Raw genomic sequence first — 15,833 nt, 5'->3', positions numbered from 1 at the left:
CTGTTACCACGGAGACGCAAGGGGTCAGAGGTCAGAGCACAGCACACCTACAGCACAGCACAACACAGCAGTCTGAAGGTCACATGACTCAGATTACATTACATCATCTACAGCTGTGTGTGTGTGTGTGTGTGTGTGTGTGGTTACCATGGGGACACTCTGCCTCTGTGTGATAAGGCTGAGCTGTGTTTTGAATCATGAAACTTTATTGAATGGCCGGACACACATAGCTGCAGCGCCACGTTACTCACGTTACTGTAGTTACTCCCTGTGTTTAACCATGTTACTAGTAACTATCTGTATTTAAACCAAGTTTCTCCCTGTGTTTAATAGCCGCGTTACTAGTAACTATCTGTATTTAAACCAAGTTTCTCCCTGTGTTTAATAGCCACGTTACTAGTAACTATCTGTATTTAAACCAAGTTTCTCCCTGTGTTTAATAGCCGCGTTACTAGTAACTATCTGTATTTAAACCAAGTTTCTCCTTGTGTTTAATAGCCGCGTTACTAGTAACTATCTGTATTTAAACCAAGTTTCTCCCTGTGTTTAATAGCCACGTTACTAGTAACTATCTGTATTTAAACCAAGTTTCTCCTTGTGTTTAATAGCCGCGTTACTAGTAACTATCTGTATTTAAACCAAGTTACTCCCTGTGTTTAATAGCCACGTTACTAGTAACTATCTGTATTTAAACCAAGTTACTCCCTGTGTTTAATAGCCATGTTACTAGTAACTATCTGTATTTAAACCAAGTTACTCCCTGTGTTTAACCATGTTACTAGTAACTATCTGTATTTAAACCAAGTTTCTCCCTGTGTTTGATAGCCACGTTACTAGTAACTATCTGTATTTAAACCAAGTTTCTCCCTGTGTTTGATAGCCGCGTTACTCGTTACTATCTGTATTTAAACCAAGTTTCTCCCTGTGTTTAATAGCCACGTTACTAGTAACTATCTGTATTTAAACCAAGTTTCTCCCTGTGTTTAATAGCCACGTTACTAGTAACTATCTGTATTTAAACCAAGTTTCTCCCTGTGTTTAATAGCCACGTTACTAGTAACTATCTGTATTTAAACCAAGTTTCTCCCTGTGTTTGATAGCCACGTTACTAGTAACTATCTGTATTTAAACCAAGTTTCTCCCTGTGTTTGATAGCCACGTTACTAGTAACTATCTGTATTTAAACCAAGTTTCTCCCTGTGTTTAATAGCCACGTTACTAGTAACTATCTGTATTTAAACCAAGTTACTCCCTGTGTTTAATAGCCACGTTACTAGTAACTATCTGTATTTAAACCAAGTTTCTCCCTGTGTTTAATAGCCACGTTACTAGTTACTATCTGTATTTAAACCAAGTTTCTCCCTGTGTTTAATAGCCACGTTACTAGTTACTATCTGTATTTAAACCAAGTTTCTCCCTGTGTTTAATAGCCACGTTACTAGTTACTATCTGTATTTAAACCAAGTTTCTCCCTGTGTTTAATAGCCACGTTACTAGTAACTATCTGTATTTAAACCAAGTTTCTCCCTGTGTTTAATAGCCGCGTTACTCGTTACTCTGTGTTTGACCACTTAACCGGCGTTAGCATTAGCATTAGCATCAGCCTCTGCCCGTGTAAAACGAGTTGTAACCATAGCGATTCAACGGTCGCTTCACTAAAGTAACGACACTGTTATTATATATTATATTCAGAGGTGACGTCACCGGGTGCGCGTGCCTGCATGTGGTGTTACAGTTACAGTTACAGTTAGCTTTAGCTTTAGCCCACAGTGGTTGGATTAGCTCGGCTAGTTAGCTTCACCAGTTAGCTTCAGAGCTAACTAACGTTAACTAACTAACGGCAGGTTTTTAAAAACACACGTCAATGACATCACAGCCGCAGTAAAAAGCGTTAACTTAGCTCACGAGACGAGACGGAGTTTCTTCACCTGTTTCACCTGCAGCAGCAGCGACAACAACAGAGAGACCGAGATGTGTGTATGTGGCAGCGACCTCCTCCCGGGGTGTGTGTGTGTGTGTGTGTGTGTGTGTGTTTACATTAGATTAAACGTGACAGGAAATGTACTGAACTTGTTTTAATTCAACAGTTTCCCCGAGGTTGACGGGCTTTTATTGTGAAATTAAAACGGAAATGAGACCCAACCTGTTGTCACATTGCATAATAAGTTTTTATTATCATGTTTTTTTCTCTCTATCGCTCTCTACCTTTGATTTATGCATTATTATTATTATTATTATTATTATAAACCACAAGAGTCTTTATTGATCCCACGTGTGTGAAATTCACTTGTAACAGTAGAGTACAGGACACATAAGGAATTAAGGAATAAAATATAAAGGATTTACTATGTACAAGAATATACCATATATAGTATATATAAAGAAAGATATAGCTATGTTATGTACAAAAATATTTGTGTAGAAAACTATGTTGTTTGGTCAAAGATATTGCATAGTGTGTATATGGTCATGAAGAACAGGTAAAAGTACGGCTTGTATATGAAGGAACAAGGTGAAAATACACAGAGTAAATAATGCAGAAAAAAAACGTTATAAGTACAACTGGGTGAGGTAAAGGAGAAAGTGGCCTGTGCAAAAAGTTGGCTATTATTATTATTATTATTATATATTATATTATATCATATTATATCAGTATTATTACTATTTTCTATTATGTTTTGTGAACAGTGTGGGGAAACAGAATCTGCAGCTGCAGCATGTGGTGATGAGAAGTGGAAGATATGGGGAGGAGAGTACTGAAGGCAGCAGTCAGGTCAGTGGAAAGGGTAAAAGTAGTGTTTAATGAGAATAGAGCTGAAGGAAGTCATGCAGCGTCTGTCTGAGTTTCTATGTAACACAGGATTAATAACAGGATCAGGATTAACGTTGTGTCTTCTGCTCAGTACTTAGGTGGCGGTAATGCTCCACGAAATGGGACGCAAACTGTCATAAAAACACAAAAAAGAAGAAAAAAAGAGTTGAATTTATATTTATATTATATTATAGATCAGTGGTTCTCAACTGGTGGGTCGGGACCCAAAAGTGGGTCTTGGACCCGTTCTGGATGGGTCGCGGACAGCTGGTCAAAAAAGTAAATAATATTTAATGCACATCTGATGTTGGACAGGTCTTTTATTTTGAAAAATAACTTATTTTGAAAGGCAGGAGACACGTGAACACATGCAGTTGTAATGCTCCTCCTCACTTTCTGATTATTTGCTCCATTTGCTCTGAATACAAAGATATCAGTTTCTTATTAATGTGGCCTGAATGCAGTGAATCTTGTTTTGTTTTGTGGGTCTTTATTTTGTGCAGTTTGATATTTATTCACTTTAGTGAACATGCTCTGAATGCAGAGATGCATTAGAAGTCAAATATATCGTTTTGTTGGTCTCCATTTTGTGCAATTTGATATTATTTTATTGACTTCCGTACATGCAGTTGTCATGGTAACTCCTCAGTTTCATTCATGTGCTCTGAAATGCACTTTGCTCAATAAAGAGCAAAATGAGTTTTTAAAGGCTTAAAAAAAATTCTTGGTTTTGAATTCTATAAAAGTGGGTCGCGACTTAATGACCATGTAGTCCAGTAATTTTAGGCCAAAAAAGGGGTCAACGTTAAACAAATTGCAACAGAAGCAAACTCAACTGATTTTGTATCCTCAGCATGTCCTGAGTGAGGGAAAAAAAGCCCCGAAGAATCCCATTAGGGGAAAGTTTAGAAAAACACCCAAACGTATCCCATTTATACGCATATAAAAGAAAATTTCACGGGAATAGGGTAAAATTTTTAACCTTTAGATATCTCCATGAAAATTACTGAGTTGATTACTTACATTAAGACAAACAAAAAATGTATTACAAGTTTTTAGAAATTCTTTGTTAACATGAGCAAATTTGCATAAATTTGCATAAATTCCACCGTTTTGACGGCACATGTAGATATATGAAGTTGCTGTGGTGGTACCGGCATGAAAACTGGAATGAGTTGACTCCATCGGTCAACCGACAAGTTGACCACTTTAAATTTCAAGATGACTGCAATTTTTCAAGACAGCCACATCCTTAGTAGAGCAGGTATGACATGCTCCGTCTCTATTAATGCTCATGGGCCTAAATTGGTTCCATTCCTTAAGTTTTTTAACTGCAATATGTTAACAAGATTGAACAAGACATTTTCACCTGCTCTACTCAATGTTTAGATCAGGTGTTGTATGTATGCAAATTAGCCATACGTAATTGGATTATGCACTGTTGGCTCATGTCATACCTAAGGATGTGGCTGTCTTGAAAAATTGCAGTCATCTTGAAATTTAAAGTGGTCAACTTGTTGGTTGACCGATGGAGTCAACTCATTCCAATTTTCATGCTGGTACCACCACAGAAACTTCATATAAACATGTGCCGTCAAAACGGTGGAATTTATGCAAATTTATGCAGATTGGCTCATGTTAACAAAGAATTTCTAAAAACTTGTAATACATTTTTTGTTTGTCTTAATGTAAGTAATCAACTCAGTAATTTTCATGGAGATATCTAAAGGTTAAAAATGTTACCCTATTCACGTGAAAACATTTTTTTATATGCATATAAATGGGATATGTTTGGGTGTTTTTCTAAACGTTCCCCTAATGGGATTCTTCTAGGCTCAGGACATGCTGAGGATACAAAATCAGTTGAGTTTGCTTCTGTTGCAATTTGTTTAACCTTTTCTCATAAAATGACTGGACTAATGGGACAATGTGGAGCCCAGAGTGAGACTAGTGGAGAACCGCTGGGATAGATATTATGAAATACTCTCTTCATCTGTTACACTCCGACACCGCAGGCGGCGCTGCAGCGGGTTCACACAGAGAAACACGAAGCAGCAGCAGCAACAAGAGGAGGAGGAGAAACTAGTTTAACTTTCCTCTGTTTTCTCTCTTTTCTTCTCTAACCCTGTTGATTGATTCGGTCGGGTTAGGGGGACCGGTACCTGACGGTGAATCCGCCCCGGGAGTTGAGTCCTGACGGCGGGCGACGGAAGCCGCAGAGGTCGGTGAGTAAAAAAAAGTCAAAAGTTGAAGATGAAGTGGTTCGATAACGTCACACACAGTTTGAACAAACTTTATAATCCTTTTCTCTCGTTAAAATGCGACTTTAGGTGAAAACTAACCCCACACGAACCAAGAGAAAACATAAACTAGAGCTATTTAAGCTACGGTGTGAACACAGAGTCGGACTTTGTTGTCGCTTTATCGAACTGGGAGTTTGGATCATTAGCTAACATTGTGCTGCGTTCGAGACAACTCGGAACTCTGAGTTTTCTGACCTTATAGCTAAAATAACACAAGTAAACGCCGCCTTATGTCAGTTTTAATGTCGAAATACATTAAAACGATATGAATTATACAGTGATGAGGATAGCGGCGCTACTTTTTACAGTAAAGAGTAATCAAAAAGTTACTGTGTCCTCCGTTATAGCGCCGTTTCCGTTACTGACAATAAAACGCGCCGTTACTGAATCAAGAAATCCCGTCAGAAAATAATACACTAATTAAAGTGCAACTTATAAAGGCTTACACATTATTTTCAGTCCAGCAACTAGTCTGGAAAAAAGCCGTTTATCTTGAACTAACCAGCTCTCTCAGTATTCCTTGTGGCCGTGAACGCATCATACGTGAAACGCAGCTACGTAGGAAGCAGCAGCCGTGACGCACCGGTGCCGTTCAGGCCCAAAACTGCTTCTACAGGCGGATTAAAGCAAATTAAAGCCACCGAACCGACCGAACAGAGGTTAACTCTGCTCACAGGAGGGGAAATAAATTAAGATTAAATTAAAGTTTATCCTAAAGTAAAGCAAATATTTAAAAGAGACAGTTTTTGGACCACTTATGTACCTGAGACAACAGGTGTAAACAGACAGGAGCGGAAAACAATTTAATCTTACTGTTTGTCTGATATGGACCTAAGTAAAACATTCCCATTGATTAAAACATATATATCTCGCATGTTTTGGATTTTATGAAAGAGAGTCAAAATGGTAAACATAGTAAAGTTTAATATGACAGGGAGAAATTATGCATTATTATTGTTTTTCCTGGTCATTTACATCATATCATACATTTTAGTTTTGATGCTGATGTCATTCAGTTTTACCAGTTCAACTTTGTGCAGTAAATACCCCCCAAAATGTTACAAAAAACAAGAAACAAGAAACAAGGCATTTACACAAAACAATGATTTTGTTTTTAGGAGATTTCTGTCCATCTAGACATCAACAATAATCGTTTTTTAAGGAAAAAAAAGTCCAAATTCTCTGATTTCAGCTTCTTCAATGTGAATATTTCTGGTTTCTTTGTTCCTTTATTCCTTTATGACAATAAACTGAGTCTCTCTTTGGTTTGTGGACAAAACAAATTTGATTAGAGGACGTCGTCTGGTGGTTTGAGAAACACTGATTGGTGTTTTACAACGTTTTTTTAACATTTTATTGACCAAACAACTAATGGATTAGTCGTTTACACCATCAACAGATCGATAATGATAATAACCGTGTGACCCCCCCCCCCCCCCCGTGTTTCCTCCAGGGATGGTCCGTGGCAGTGGGAGGGTGTGGAGGGAGCGGCCTCTCCAGTAGCCGTCACCACGGCGACGGACCTCCGGACCTCCGTCTGCAGGGTGGTGGTCTACCTCCAGAAGGCGGCGGCGATGTCGGGGGACCGGACCTGCGGCCGGCGAGGGGCCGTCGCCCGCGGCAACAAGTACGTGCGTCTGAACGTGGGCGGAGCGCTGTTCTACACCACGCTGCAGATCCTCACCCGCCACGACTCGCTGCTCAAGGCCATGTTCAGCGGACAGACCCAGGTCTTCACCGACAAGGAAGGTAAACGCTGACTCGCTACGGTTACAGGACAGCTGAGTAAACTAATTATTATGGGCTTGATCCGACTGGAACTGGACCACTGACGTTCAGGTGAACACGTTAGTCCGACTGATACCGGACTGAACCAGAACCTGGAAGCTGCAGAGACCCTGTTTTAGAAAAAGAAAGAGCAGACCTGAAAGTAACCAGTACTTTTCAGCCTTCCTACAAATTAACTCCAGTAAAAGTAAAAATATTTGTCTTGGAAATGTATTCAAGTAAGAGTAATAAGTACCAAAGAAATCTAATACTCAAGTAAAGTACAAATCCTCTGGATATGTACTTAAAGCAGAAGGAAGTGATATATTTGTGTTAATCTAAGTCTTAAATAGTTGTATCTTCCGACAGCAATCACTTCTAGGGCCCGACCGATATGGATTTTTTGGGGCCGATGCCAATTACGATTATTAGGGGGGAAAAAACCCGATAACCGATTAATCGGCCGATTTTTTTTTTTTTTTATTAAGTTTTAAAATTGTATTATTATAATAATATATAAATTAGGGCTGCCTGGTTGACCAAAAAATCATTAGCCGACTAAAATTTCATTGGTCGATTGGTTGCATGAAAAAAAAAAACATTTGAAGCCCTGTCTTGTCAAAATGAAGTCAAAATCAATATGGGCTTTTATTTTGAAGGGCCAAATACAGGAAGTCATGACACGGATACTTTTTTGTTGTTGTTTTTTTTACACGGCACGGCGTCTCTCTCTCTCTCTCTCTCTCTCTCTCTCTCTCTCTCTCTCTCTTCAATCAAAGCGATCATTGGTTGCTGCCGTGCCCGGCACCGTGTCACAGCGCTCACCGGCGGTCAGTCTCACAGTGTCACGGAGCAGAGACATGATCGTCCCCGCTGCAGTCAGAGTCCCGCACCGCTCCACACCGCGGACCCCCCGCCCCACCCGTCACTCACCCTCATCTACTGTGTTTATTGGTGATAAATGCCAGTATATAACGGTAAAACCCGACCCCGACCGGCTTGTTGAATCTCGGACCCAACACGGCCGGAGACGAGCATTAATTAATTAATTCACAACCCGACCGCGGTAAAAAAAAAAAAAAAAAAAAAAAAAGGGAAACAGAAAGCCAGTGGCAACACTGGTTTTGAGACAGATCAGTCACTGCTGTGTGCTGTGACTGAGGTGGTAGTGGATGGAGTTTGTCATGAGGTCGGCGCCGGTGCGGGGGAATCTTTTCAAAGTAAAACCAAGTTTTATTCCCTGCATTTTATTCCTGAAAATATCGGCGCCAATCGGCGAGTTTTGGCCGATTACCGATTAGTTTCAAACGGGCTATAATCGGCCGGCTCGCCGATAAATCGGTCGGGCCCTAATCACTTCTATAGAGTGTTTGGTCTGAAACACGGGTCTGTCAGTCACTCTGCTCTGCTCTGAGCCATAGACTGTAAAAAGAATGGACATAGCGTCCGTGACGTCCCCCATTGGTTGTGGGGAGTCGTTTTTGTGACTCCAACATGGCGGCCTGGACAGCGCCATGTTGGATTGGCCGGCCGAGAACCCGCCCACTGGCCTCGAAGCAGCGGTCCACGGAGCTGCTCGGACCTGTCACTCAACATTTCCGCGCCCTAATTGGCCAGAGTTTTAACCTAATAACAGTAAAACTGTTTACTGAGGATGTAAAGTGGGTGATTTTAACATGGGGGTCCATGGAGAATGCTGCTTTCTGACACCAGCCCCCAGAGGAAGAAGAGGGGATTGCAGTTTGTTGAACACGGAAGTGACTTCACTTCTCAGACCCACAACTGCCCCCTTGGTCTGAGCCCAGGAGAAAACTTTCCTTGTATCCTACAACCTTTATCCAATGAGGAGAAAGAACGGCATAAAGGGGCAGTCCTCTCTGTGTGTGCAGCCAAGGGATGCGCCTGAATGTGGTGACGTAGGGACGAGGACCAATAGATCCATGACGAGGGCGGGGGCTGCTAACTCCATCGGCTGACAAGACGTTATGGTGCGTTCAAGGCAACTCGTAACTGGTGTTTTTCCGACCTGTGAAGTGGTACCAGTTCGATCTGGTACGAGTTCACGGGTCAGAAGTTACGAGTGGCCGTTATAGTGACTTTCACAGGTAAAACAGGTCGGAGAAACACGAGTGGGTTGCCTGGAACGCTACAAAGTCGTAAGTCGTGACTTGAAGCTGTAATTTACGGTTTCAAAAGCCTGCCTGGAACGCAGCATTAGCCAAAACCACCGGATCGCTTACTTCTGCTTTAAGTACAGTACTCAAGTAAATGTACTCCGTTACTGTCCACCACTGGCACTGAGTGAAAACCTGGGGACGGGACTAAAATATGAATTTTAACCAAAATATAATGAAGTTTTTCATTTAAAAAATGTTTTTTTTTAAGTGTAGATGTAATATGAAGTCAAACTAATATGCAAAAAAAATTAGATTTTAGAAGGATTTTAATCATTATGCATTGTGGTAAACTATAGTGTTTGGCTGTGGGGACAGGCAACAAAGGCTGTTTCAGTGCTTTGAAAGACTTTTTATAGTAATTAAAAAAATGATGCATCTTTAATTTCTACAGTGATTGAACCAGACTGAACCAGAACCGACTCAAACACCCACATGATGCGGTTGGACACGTTTTCACCTTAATCTGACTGAAACTGGACAATACGTGTGCAGCACATGCTTCACAAAGTGGAGCAGAGAAACCGACCGACCGGAACCGGCAAAGAAAAGAAAAGAAAGAAAAAGTGGCTCCAGTGACGATTAAGTGCAGTTTGTTTTCCAGTAGAGGAGGGAATCGAGAACCGGTTCCAACTTGGGATCGTGTGTGTGTCCGCTTATCGATTGTGCTTTTTTTTTTTTGCAAAAGCGTGCGTTTCTGAACCAAACAACTGGCTGTGTTTGGGTCAGAACGAAGCAAACACGGCGTCGGGGCAGAAGCCTCTGAAGCGATGTGGGCGGACCGACACTCTCACGTTAAGAGTCGATGTGGCTGTTAACTGGGTTGTTACTTCAGCTTTAGCCTTTAGTTCATCAGCTCCAGGTGTTTTACAGCTGTTCTACCCCCACAGCGACCCGTTATTACCAGACCGAACCAGAGATTGATGACGTTACGTTAGAATTCAATCTTCATTATAAATGAGGCGCTTAGTGTTTATATCCGACATGTCACTGTTTACTAAAGCAGCATCTAGTTTGTTCTCACTAAATAAAGTTTGTGACGTGTCAGTGTGGAGCGGAGCAGCTGACATCGGCCAAGTGGACAGCAGAGATGTTTTCCTCCTTTATTAATGATAAATAAAGTTACTACGGTGTTTCATCGTCCGTCCACACAAACCTGATGTCGCCATGTTGAACCACAGAAACCGGAGCAGTTTGGGGTGAAACTGAACTGTTTCCATCTCTTTGAATCAACCAGAACCGGCGTTAGCGAGCGTGTTTTAGTTTGAGTTATGGAGTTTCCATCATGATATTCTCTGATGCGTTACTTTCCTCTCTCTACTTCTAACCACCTGGTGAAATCTGCGTCTTTTCTCTCTTTCGCCCACTCACATATTTCTGGTTTCTCTGTTCCTTTATGACAGTGGTTCCCAACCTTTTTTTGGCTCGTGACCCCATTTTGACATTTTTACAAATTTCTGGCGACCCCCATGTGATCGTGGCCGTCGATGAAGATGCTCAGTTTCTATTCGATAAAGTGAAAGTATAGAATACGTTTCTATTTAAATAGACAACGAGGAGTTTTGTTAAAGTGAAGTGTTTCCACACTACATTTATGAGCCTCCGCACCGTGAAATTCTTTGACCGGTGCAAGACAGACTCATGTTTTCATTCATCAAGAATTAAAGTCAGAGGTTGGAAGACGATCACATACCGTCGTAGTTCCCACCATAAACGGAGATTCATACGGCGGCGTTATTCTCATGACTCGCCACGAAACCGAAAGTAAAGAAACGCTGGTCGGCTCGCCCAGCATTTCCACCACCACTAATAATAACAAAATAACCATAGAGACAAAACCATAGATTTATCTAAAATGGACCATTAACAAGTGGTAACGGAGATTCATCCACATTAATATCAGACTCTTTTATAACCAGATAGAAACTCCTGGTTGTCCCTTTAAGATGGTGTGTGGTGTTTTTAATTATAAGTTTAAAAAGAGTAATAATTGGTTAAAATGTTGTGTGTGTGTGTGTTCAGGCTGGATCCTGATGGACCGCAGTGGGAAACACTTCGGCTCCATCTTGTGTTTCCTGCGCGACGGCGCCGTGGCGATGCCTAAAGGTCGTCAGGCCGTTCTGGAGCTGCTGGCCGAGGCCAAACACTTCCTGCTGCACGAGCTGGTGGAGCTGTGTCACAGCAGCCTGCAGGTCAGACACACACACACACACACACACACACACACAGACACACACACACACACACACACACAGTGTCTGTCCCAATATGCAGACTCGATCACACTTACCGTAATTTCTGGACTATAAGCTGCTACTTTTTTCTCAGTCTTTGAACCCTGCGGCTCATTTATAGATGTTTACTGGCTAACGGCCTCCGGGGGGCGCTCTAGCAGGAAGCACTAGTGAGACAGACATGTGGGGAAAGATTATCCACCGAAGAAGACACTAGTTTTGAGTTTTGGTACAGTGTTTTATTTTCTAACGAGACATGTTACTGTCTGTTGGTGCCGTAGCCTACTGACGATTTTCAGGCACAATTGTGATGGTTTAACTCGCTACATGACTTGTGACTTGTTACCATGACAACGGAGGCTCTCTGTCTTCACCACGGCTGAAAACCAACTTTGTAACATCACTACAGCACCTGGTCGCTGCCCCGGTGTCCCAGCTCTCGTCTCTGCACCGCGACACAAACACGCTCTGTAACAAGTAATATTTTGTTCATGATGGTTAAAACTACACAAACACGTACGCGTAACATCGTATATGTTATGTAACGTTTTCCACCGCTACATTTATTGATGTTTCACCGGCTTCGTTGTAAACAGATGCACATGGAGGAGAGGAGCGGAACCAGAACAGACTGTCACAGTTCTACTGTCTCTCTGTGTGAATATCTCATGTTACAACATGAAAACCTGCAGCTTATATTCAAGTGCGGCCTATAGATGTATTTTCTTTTAACATTTAGCTGGTGTGGCTTATACTCAGGTGCTTAATAGTCCAGAATTTACGGTAGGCTACACACTTGGGCTCTTGGCGTGTGCGTTCATGTTCTTAGTGTCAGTTCAGTGTGTCCCGTTTCTCCAACGACTGAAAGTGCAGCAGCTTGATTTGCACTTTACCCACACAGAAGGTCAGACCGCATCCCAGCGGTGTTTTATTTGGCCAAGTATAAATCCCACAATGCACCACGGTGAAGTCCGCCGTCACCGGCAGCCACAAGCCCGTTTAGGAAATGCGATTGAATTAATCTCAATAAAATTTGTTAGCTGGTTAAAAGTTGTGTTAGTGTGCGCAACGGCACAGGCTGCACTTGTCAAGTTTGTCCCGATTGCTTTTAAATCTCCCCACACACACTTGGCCACTTAATCCACGCTGCACACTATGTAAATATACGTTCCACCGGCAAAACGTCACCAAAGTGGTAACCAAGCGCACTGAGCAACGTGTGGAGGACTGGGACAGCCCCACACACACACACACACACACACACAGACAGGTGATTACCCATGATGCCTCTCTTCACCCTGTGTGTGTGTGTGTGTGTGTGTGTGTAGGGAAGCCAGGAGCAGCCTGTGTGTGTGGTTCCTGTGCTGACGTCGACCAAGGAGGAGGAGCGGCTCATCCAGGCCTCCGCCAAGGTGTGTGTCTGTGTGTGTGTGTTACGTCATCAATAATCAATAGTGATCAGTTGCACTCCGCCGGGTCTTGACAAGTATTAAAAGGTGATAAATCCATTTTGGGAAAATTAAGACCCTTAAAAAGTATTAAAAAGTCTTCTCACGACTTTTTAAAGTCTTAAATTTTGAAGGTATTTATTCTGAATCTGAATGTCCAAGAGTCCTAAAAAAACATTGTAAAAGTGTGTGAATTTCTCCATTAACCATTGGAAAGTGACACTTGGAATGACCATCAGACCAAATCCTCCGTTTTGTTTGATTTGAGGTAAAGTGACAATTTCCAGCCATAGCAAGTGCAGCTTTTGAGCTAGAAAGGTCATCCTGGGCACAAGTTGAAGTTCACAAACTTGGGAAGTTTTCTATATACATGTGAAGCAGTGATGTTTGAGATAAACTGGTAGAAAAATATCATTTTTGTCGTACGGACAGTCGTTTTTTTGTCTTTCTGGAGAAATTGTGGGTGATTTTTTAAAATAGCATGGCAGCAGGTCCCAGAAACATATTTTATTACTTTCCCCGCCTATGTTTCATGATACTCCCTGCCAAATATCATACACTCATGACTATTTGTAGTAACTAAATCGGGGCTAACATTATTTTTTACTGGGATTTTGGCGCTTTGCCTTTGATTTCTTATCCCAGCCTATTTTGAATTCTGTTGTATCATAGTGATCTATAGTCTTTATCACAAACTAAAACTGTTAAGTTAAAAGTGTCAGTGATGTAAATGTATCAGAATGAACTTCTAGATTCCTGTATTGACCCTGTGTTGACCCCTCAGGGCCACCGTAGTTTTAGTTTTAACGTCTCAGTTTGTGTTAGTATTGTATTTTTCCTCTGTGTTGCCGTCATCACTGGAGCCCAGTGCATCATGGGAAACGTAGTCTCCACCTGTAGATGAGATGCTGATGTGTGTTGTGTTGTTTTTTCTCCGTCAGCCGGTGGTGAAGCTGCTGTACAACCGCAGCAACAACAAGTACTCCTACACCAGGTGAGTGGGATGTAACGATACCATCACTGTTCTCCATGTAACCGTGATAAGCACAACACAGCTTATTATCTATCAGGAAACCTTCCTTCAGGTCTAAATTAACACTTAAACTACTGTTAAAACTAATTGAAAACATCACAGTAAAACATTAAAAATACACTTTCCTCAATTTCACTTCCTTTGACATCGTCTCTCTTCTTCTCCGTCTCTCTGATCTGAACTCTGACGACGCCACATTTTGTAATAAAATTATTGAACGCACTAGGTAATAAACTTTGCTGCATTTTTTTTAGCAAGTTGTTACATAATGCACCAAGTTATTACATTTTCTATATAAAAGAAAGTGCAACAGTCATATTTTGTAACAACTAATGTATATATCTTTATTCTATTATTTTATATAGTATATGTGTATTTATAGTATATGCATATTTCCTTTAGTATATGCGTATCTTTTGCACTAGAATATTTTAATTCATTCTATTCTATTTTATTTAAATTCTTATTCTATTCTATTGTTGGTACTTTTATGTTTGCACCTGACACCAAGACAAGTAAAGGCAATAAAACTGTTCTGATTCTGATTCTGATGTAACAACTGCAGCAAAGTGTATTACCTATTTGCAGAGAAGTTTATTATTTTACATCATGAGGTGAATATTTATTACATTATAAGGTAATGTGGCGCTACAACGCGAGCAGAGTAAGTGACGTTTAATGTAAAAATGTCCGTAGATTGTCCGTAACCATGGTGAACCAACCTGTCTCTCCTCAGTAACTCCGACGACAACCTGCTGAAGAACATCGAGCTGTTCGACCGCCTCTCCCTCAACTTCAACGGCCGCGTGCTCTTCATCAAGGACGTGATCGGAGACGAGATCTGCTGCTGGTCCTTCTACGGTCGAGGCCGCAAGCTGGCCGAGGTCTGCTGCACCTCCATCGTCTACGCCACCGAGAAGAAGCAGACCAAGGTCAGTGCAGGGGTGACCTCATCCAACAGCTGGAGCTAGAGCTAGAGGACAGGTTACCCAGAATGCCCCTCTCCCAGTGTAGCCACCTCAGAGCCACGTAGAGAAGAAGCAGACCAAGGTCAGTCCCAACGACCTCATCCAAGGGTCGGACTAGAGCTAGAGCAAAGACGGTTTATAAACCCGGACCTTCCATGACGAGTCAGCTTCCTGTATGATGTCACTAGGCTTCTGCACGGCCACGCCCCTTTAAGGCTCATTTATGCTCCACTTACGGACGTAATTGTCTGCGTCCGTTTCAAACGTTTTTACCGTCACTGCCCACATACTTTCATGCGTCCGTTACGTTGGCATGGATGTTAACCAATACATCCAGTAGGGGGCAGCTCAGAGTCAAAACTTTATGACAACAAACATGGCGACTACGGAGGAGATCTTGATAATGTACATCATAAATAAAAGAAGGAAACGGACTCGTGTGATGCGGTGGTCGGTACGGCCGTTAAATTCATCACGGCTTTTCTCTCGTTCAGCCATCGTGTCTTCTGAGTCTTATTTTGAAAGGGTTTTAGGATGTAGGTGTTTGTCCTGTGTGTGTGCGTGGATGCTGTACCTGACTTCCTGTGTGTGTGTGTGTGTGTGTCCAGGTGGAGTTCCCTGAAGCTCGTATCTACGAGGAGACCCTGAACGCGCTGCTGTACGAGACGCTGCCGCTGCCCGACTCCTCTCTGCTGGAGGCGACGCGGCGCGGCAGCAGCTACAGCAGCGGCTCCCACAGCGAGGAGGAGGAGGGGGCGGAGCTCCGCGTGCGCCGCGTCCACGTCAAGAGGTACAGCACGTACGACGACCGGCCCCTGGGCCACTGACCCGGAGACCCCGCGCGTACGTACGACGACCGGCCCCTGGGCCACTGACCCGGAGACCCCGCGCGTACGTACGACGACCGGCCCCTGGGCCACTGACCCGGAGACCCCGCGCGTACGTACGACGACCGGCCCCTGGGACACTGACCCGGAGACCCCGCACGTACGTACGACGACCGGCCCCTGGGCCACTGACCCGGAGACCCCGGCCCCTGGGCCACTGACCCGGAGACCCTGTATGTACGTACGACGACCGGCCCCTGGGCCACT

At 42.7% G+C, this 15,833-nt stretch overlaps 1 protein-coding gene across 1 annotated transcript; it reads left to right on the top strand.

Moving 5' to 3' along the window:
* The first annotated feature begins 4,838 nt into the window (after window positions 1-4,838).
* On the top strand, window positions 4,839-15,595 carry LOC146975185 (BTB/POZ domain-containing adapter for CUL3-mediated RhoA degradation protein 2-like). Its single transcript, XM_085794359.1, has 7 exons — window positions 4,839-5,037; window positions 6,569-6,864; window positions 11,079-11,248; window positions 12,619-12,702; window positions 13,680-13,732; window positions 14,508-14,703; window positions 15,348-15,595. Exons 2-7 carry the CDS (start codon window positions 6,690-6,692, stop codon window positions 15,564-15,566), a joined length of 897 nt encoding a protein of 298 aa, XP_085650485.1. The 5' UTR covers window positions 4,839-5,037; window positions 6,569-6,689; the 3' UTR covers window positions 15,567-15,595.
* The last annotated feature ends 238 nt before the right edge of the window (window positions 15,596-15,833 follow it).

The sequence above is a fragment of the Trachurus japonicus genome, chromosome 13, assembly GCF_045865225.1.
Source record: "Trachurus japonicus isolate A0001 chromosome 13, Traja_1.0".
In the NCBI taxonomy this organism is placed as follows: Eukaryota; Metazoa; Chordata; class Actinopteri; order Carangiformes; family Carangidae; genus Trachurus; species Trachurus japonicus.
The sequence above is the reverse complement of the archived record's forward strand: the minus strand, read 5'-3'. Positions and strand labels throughout refer to the sequence as shown.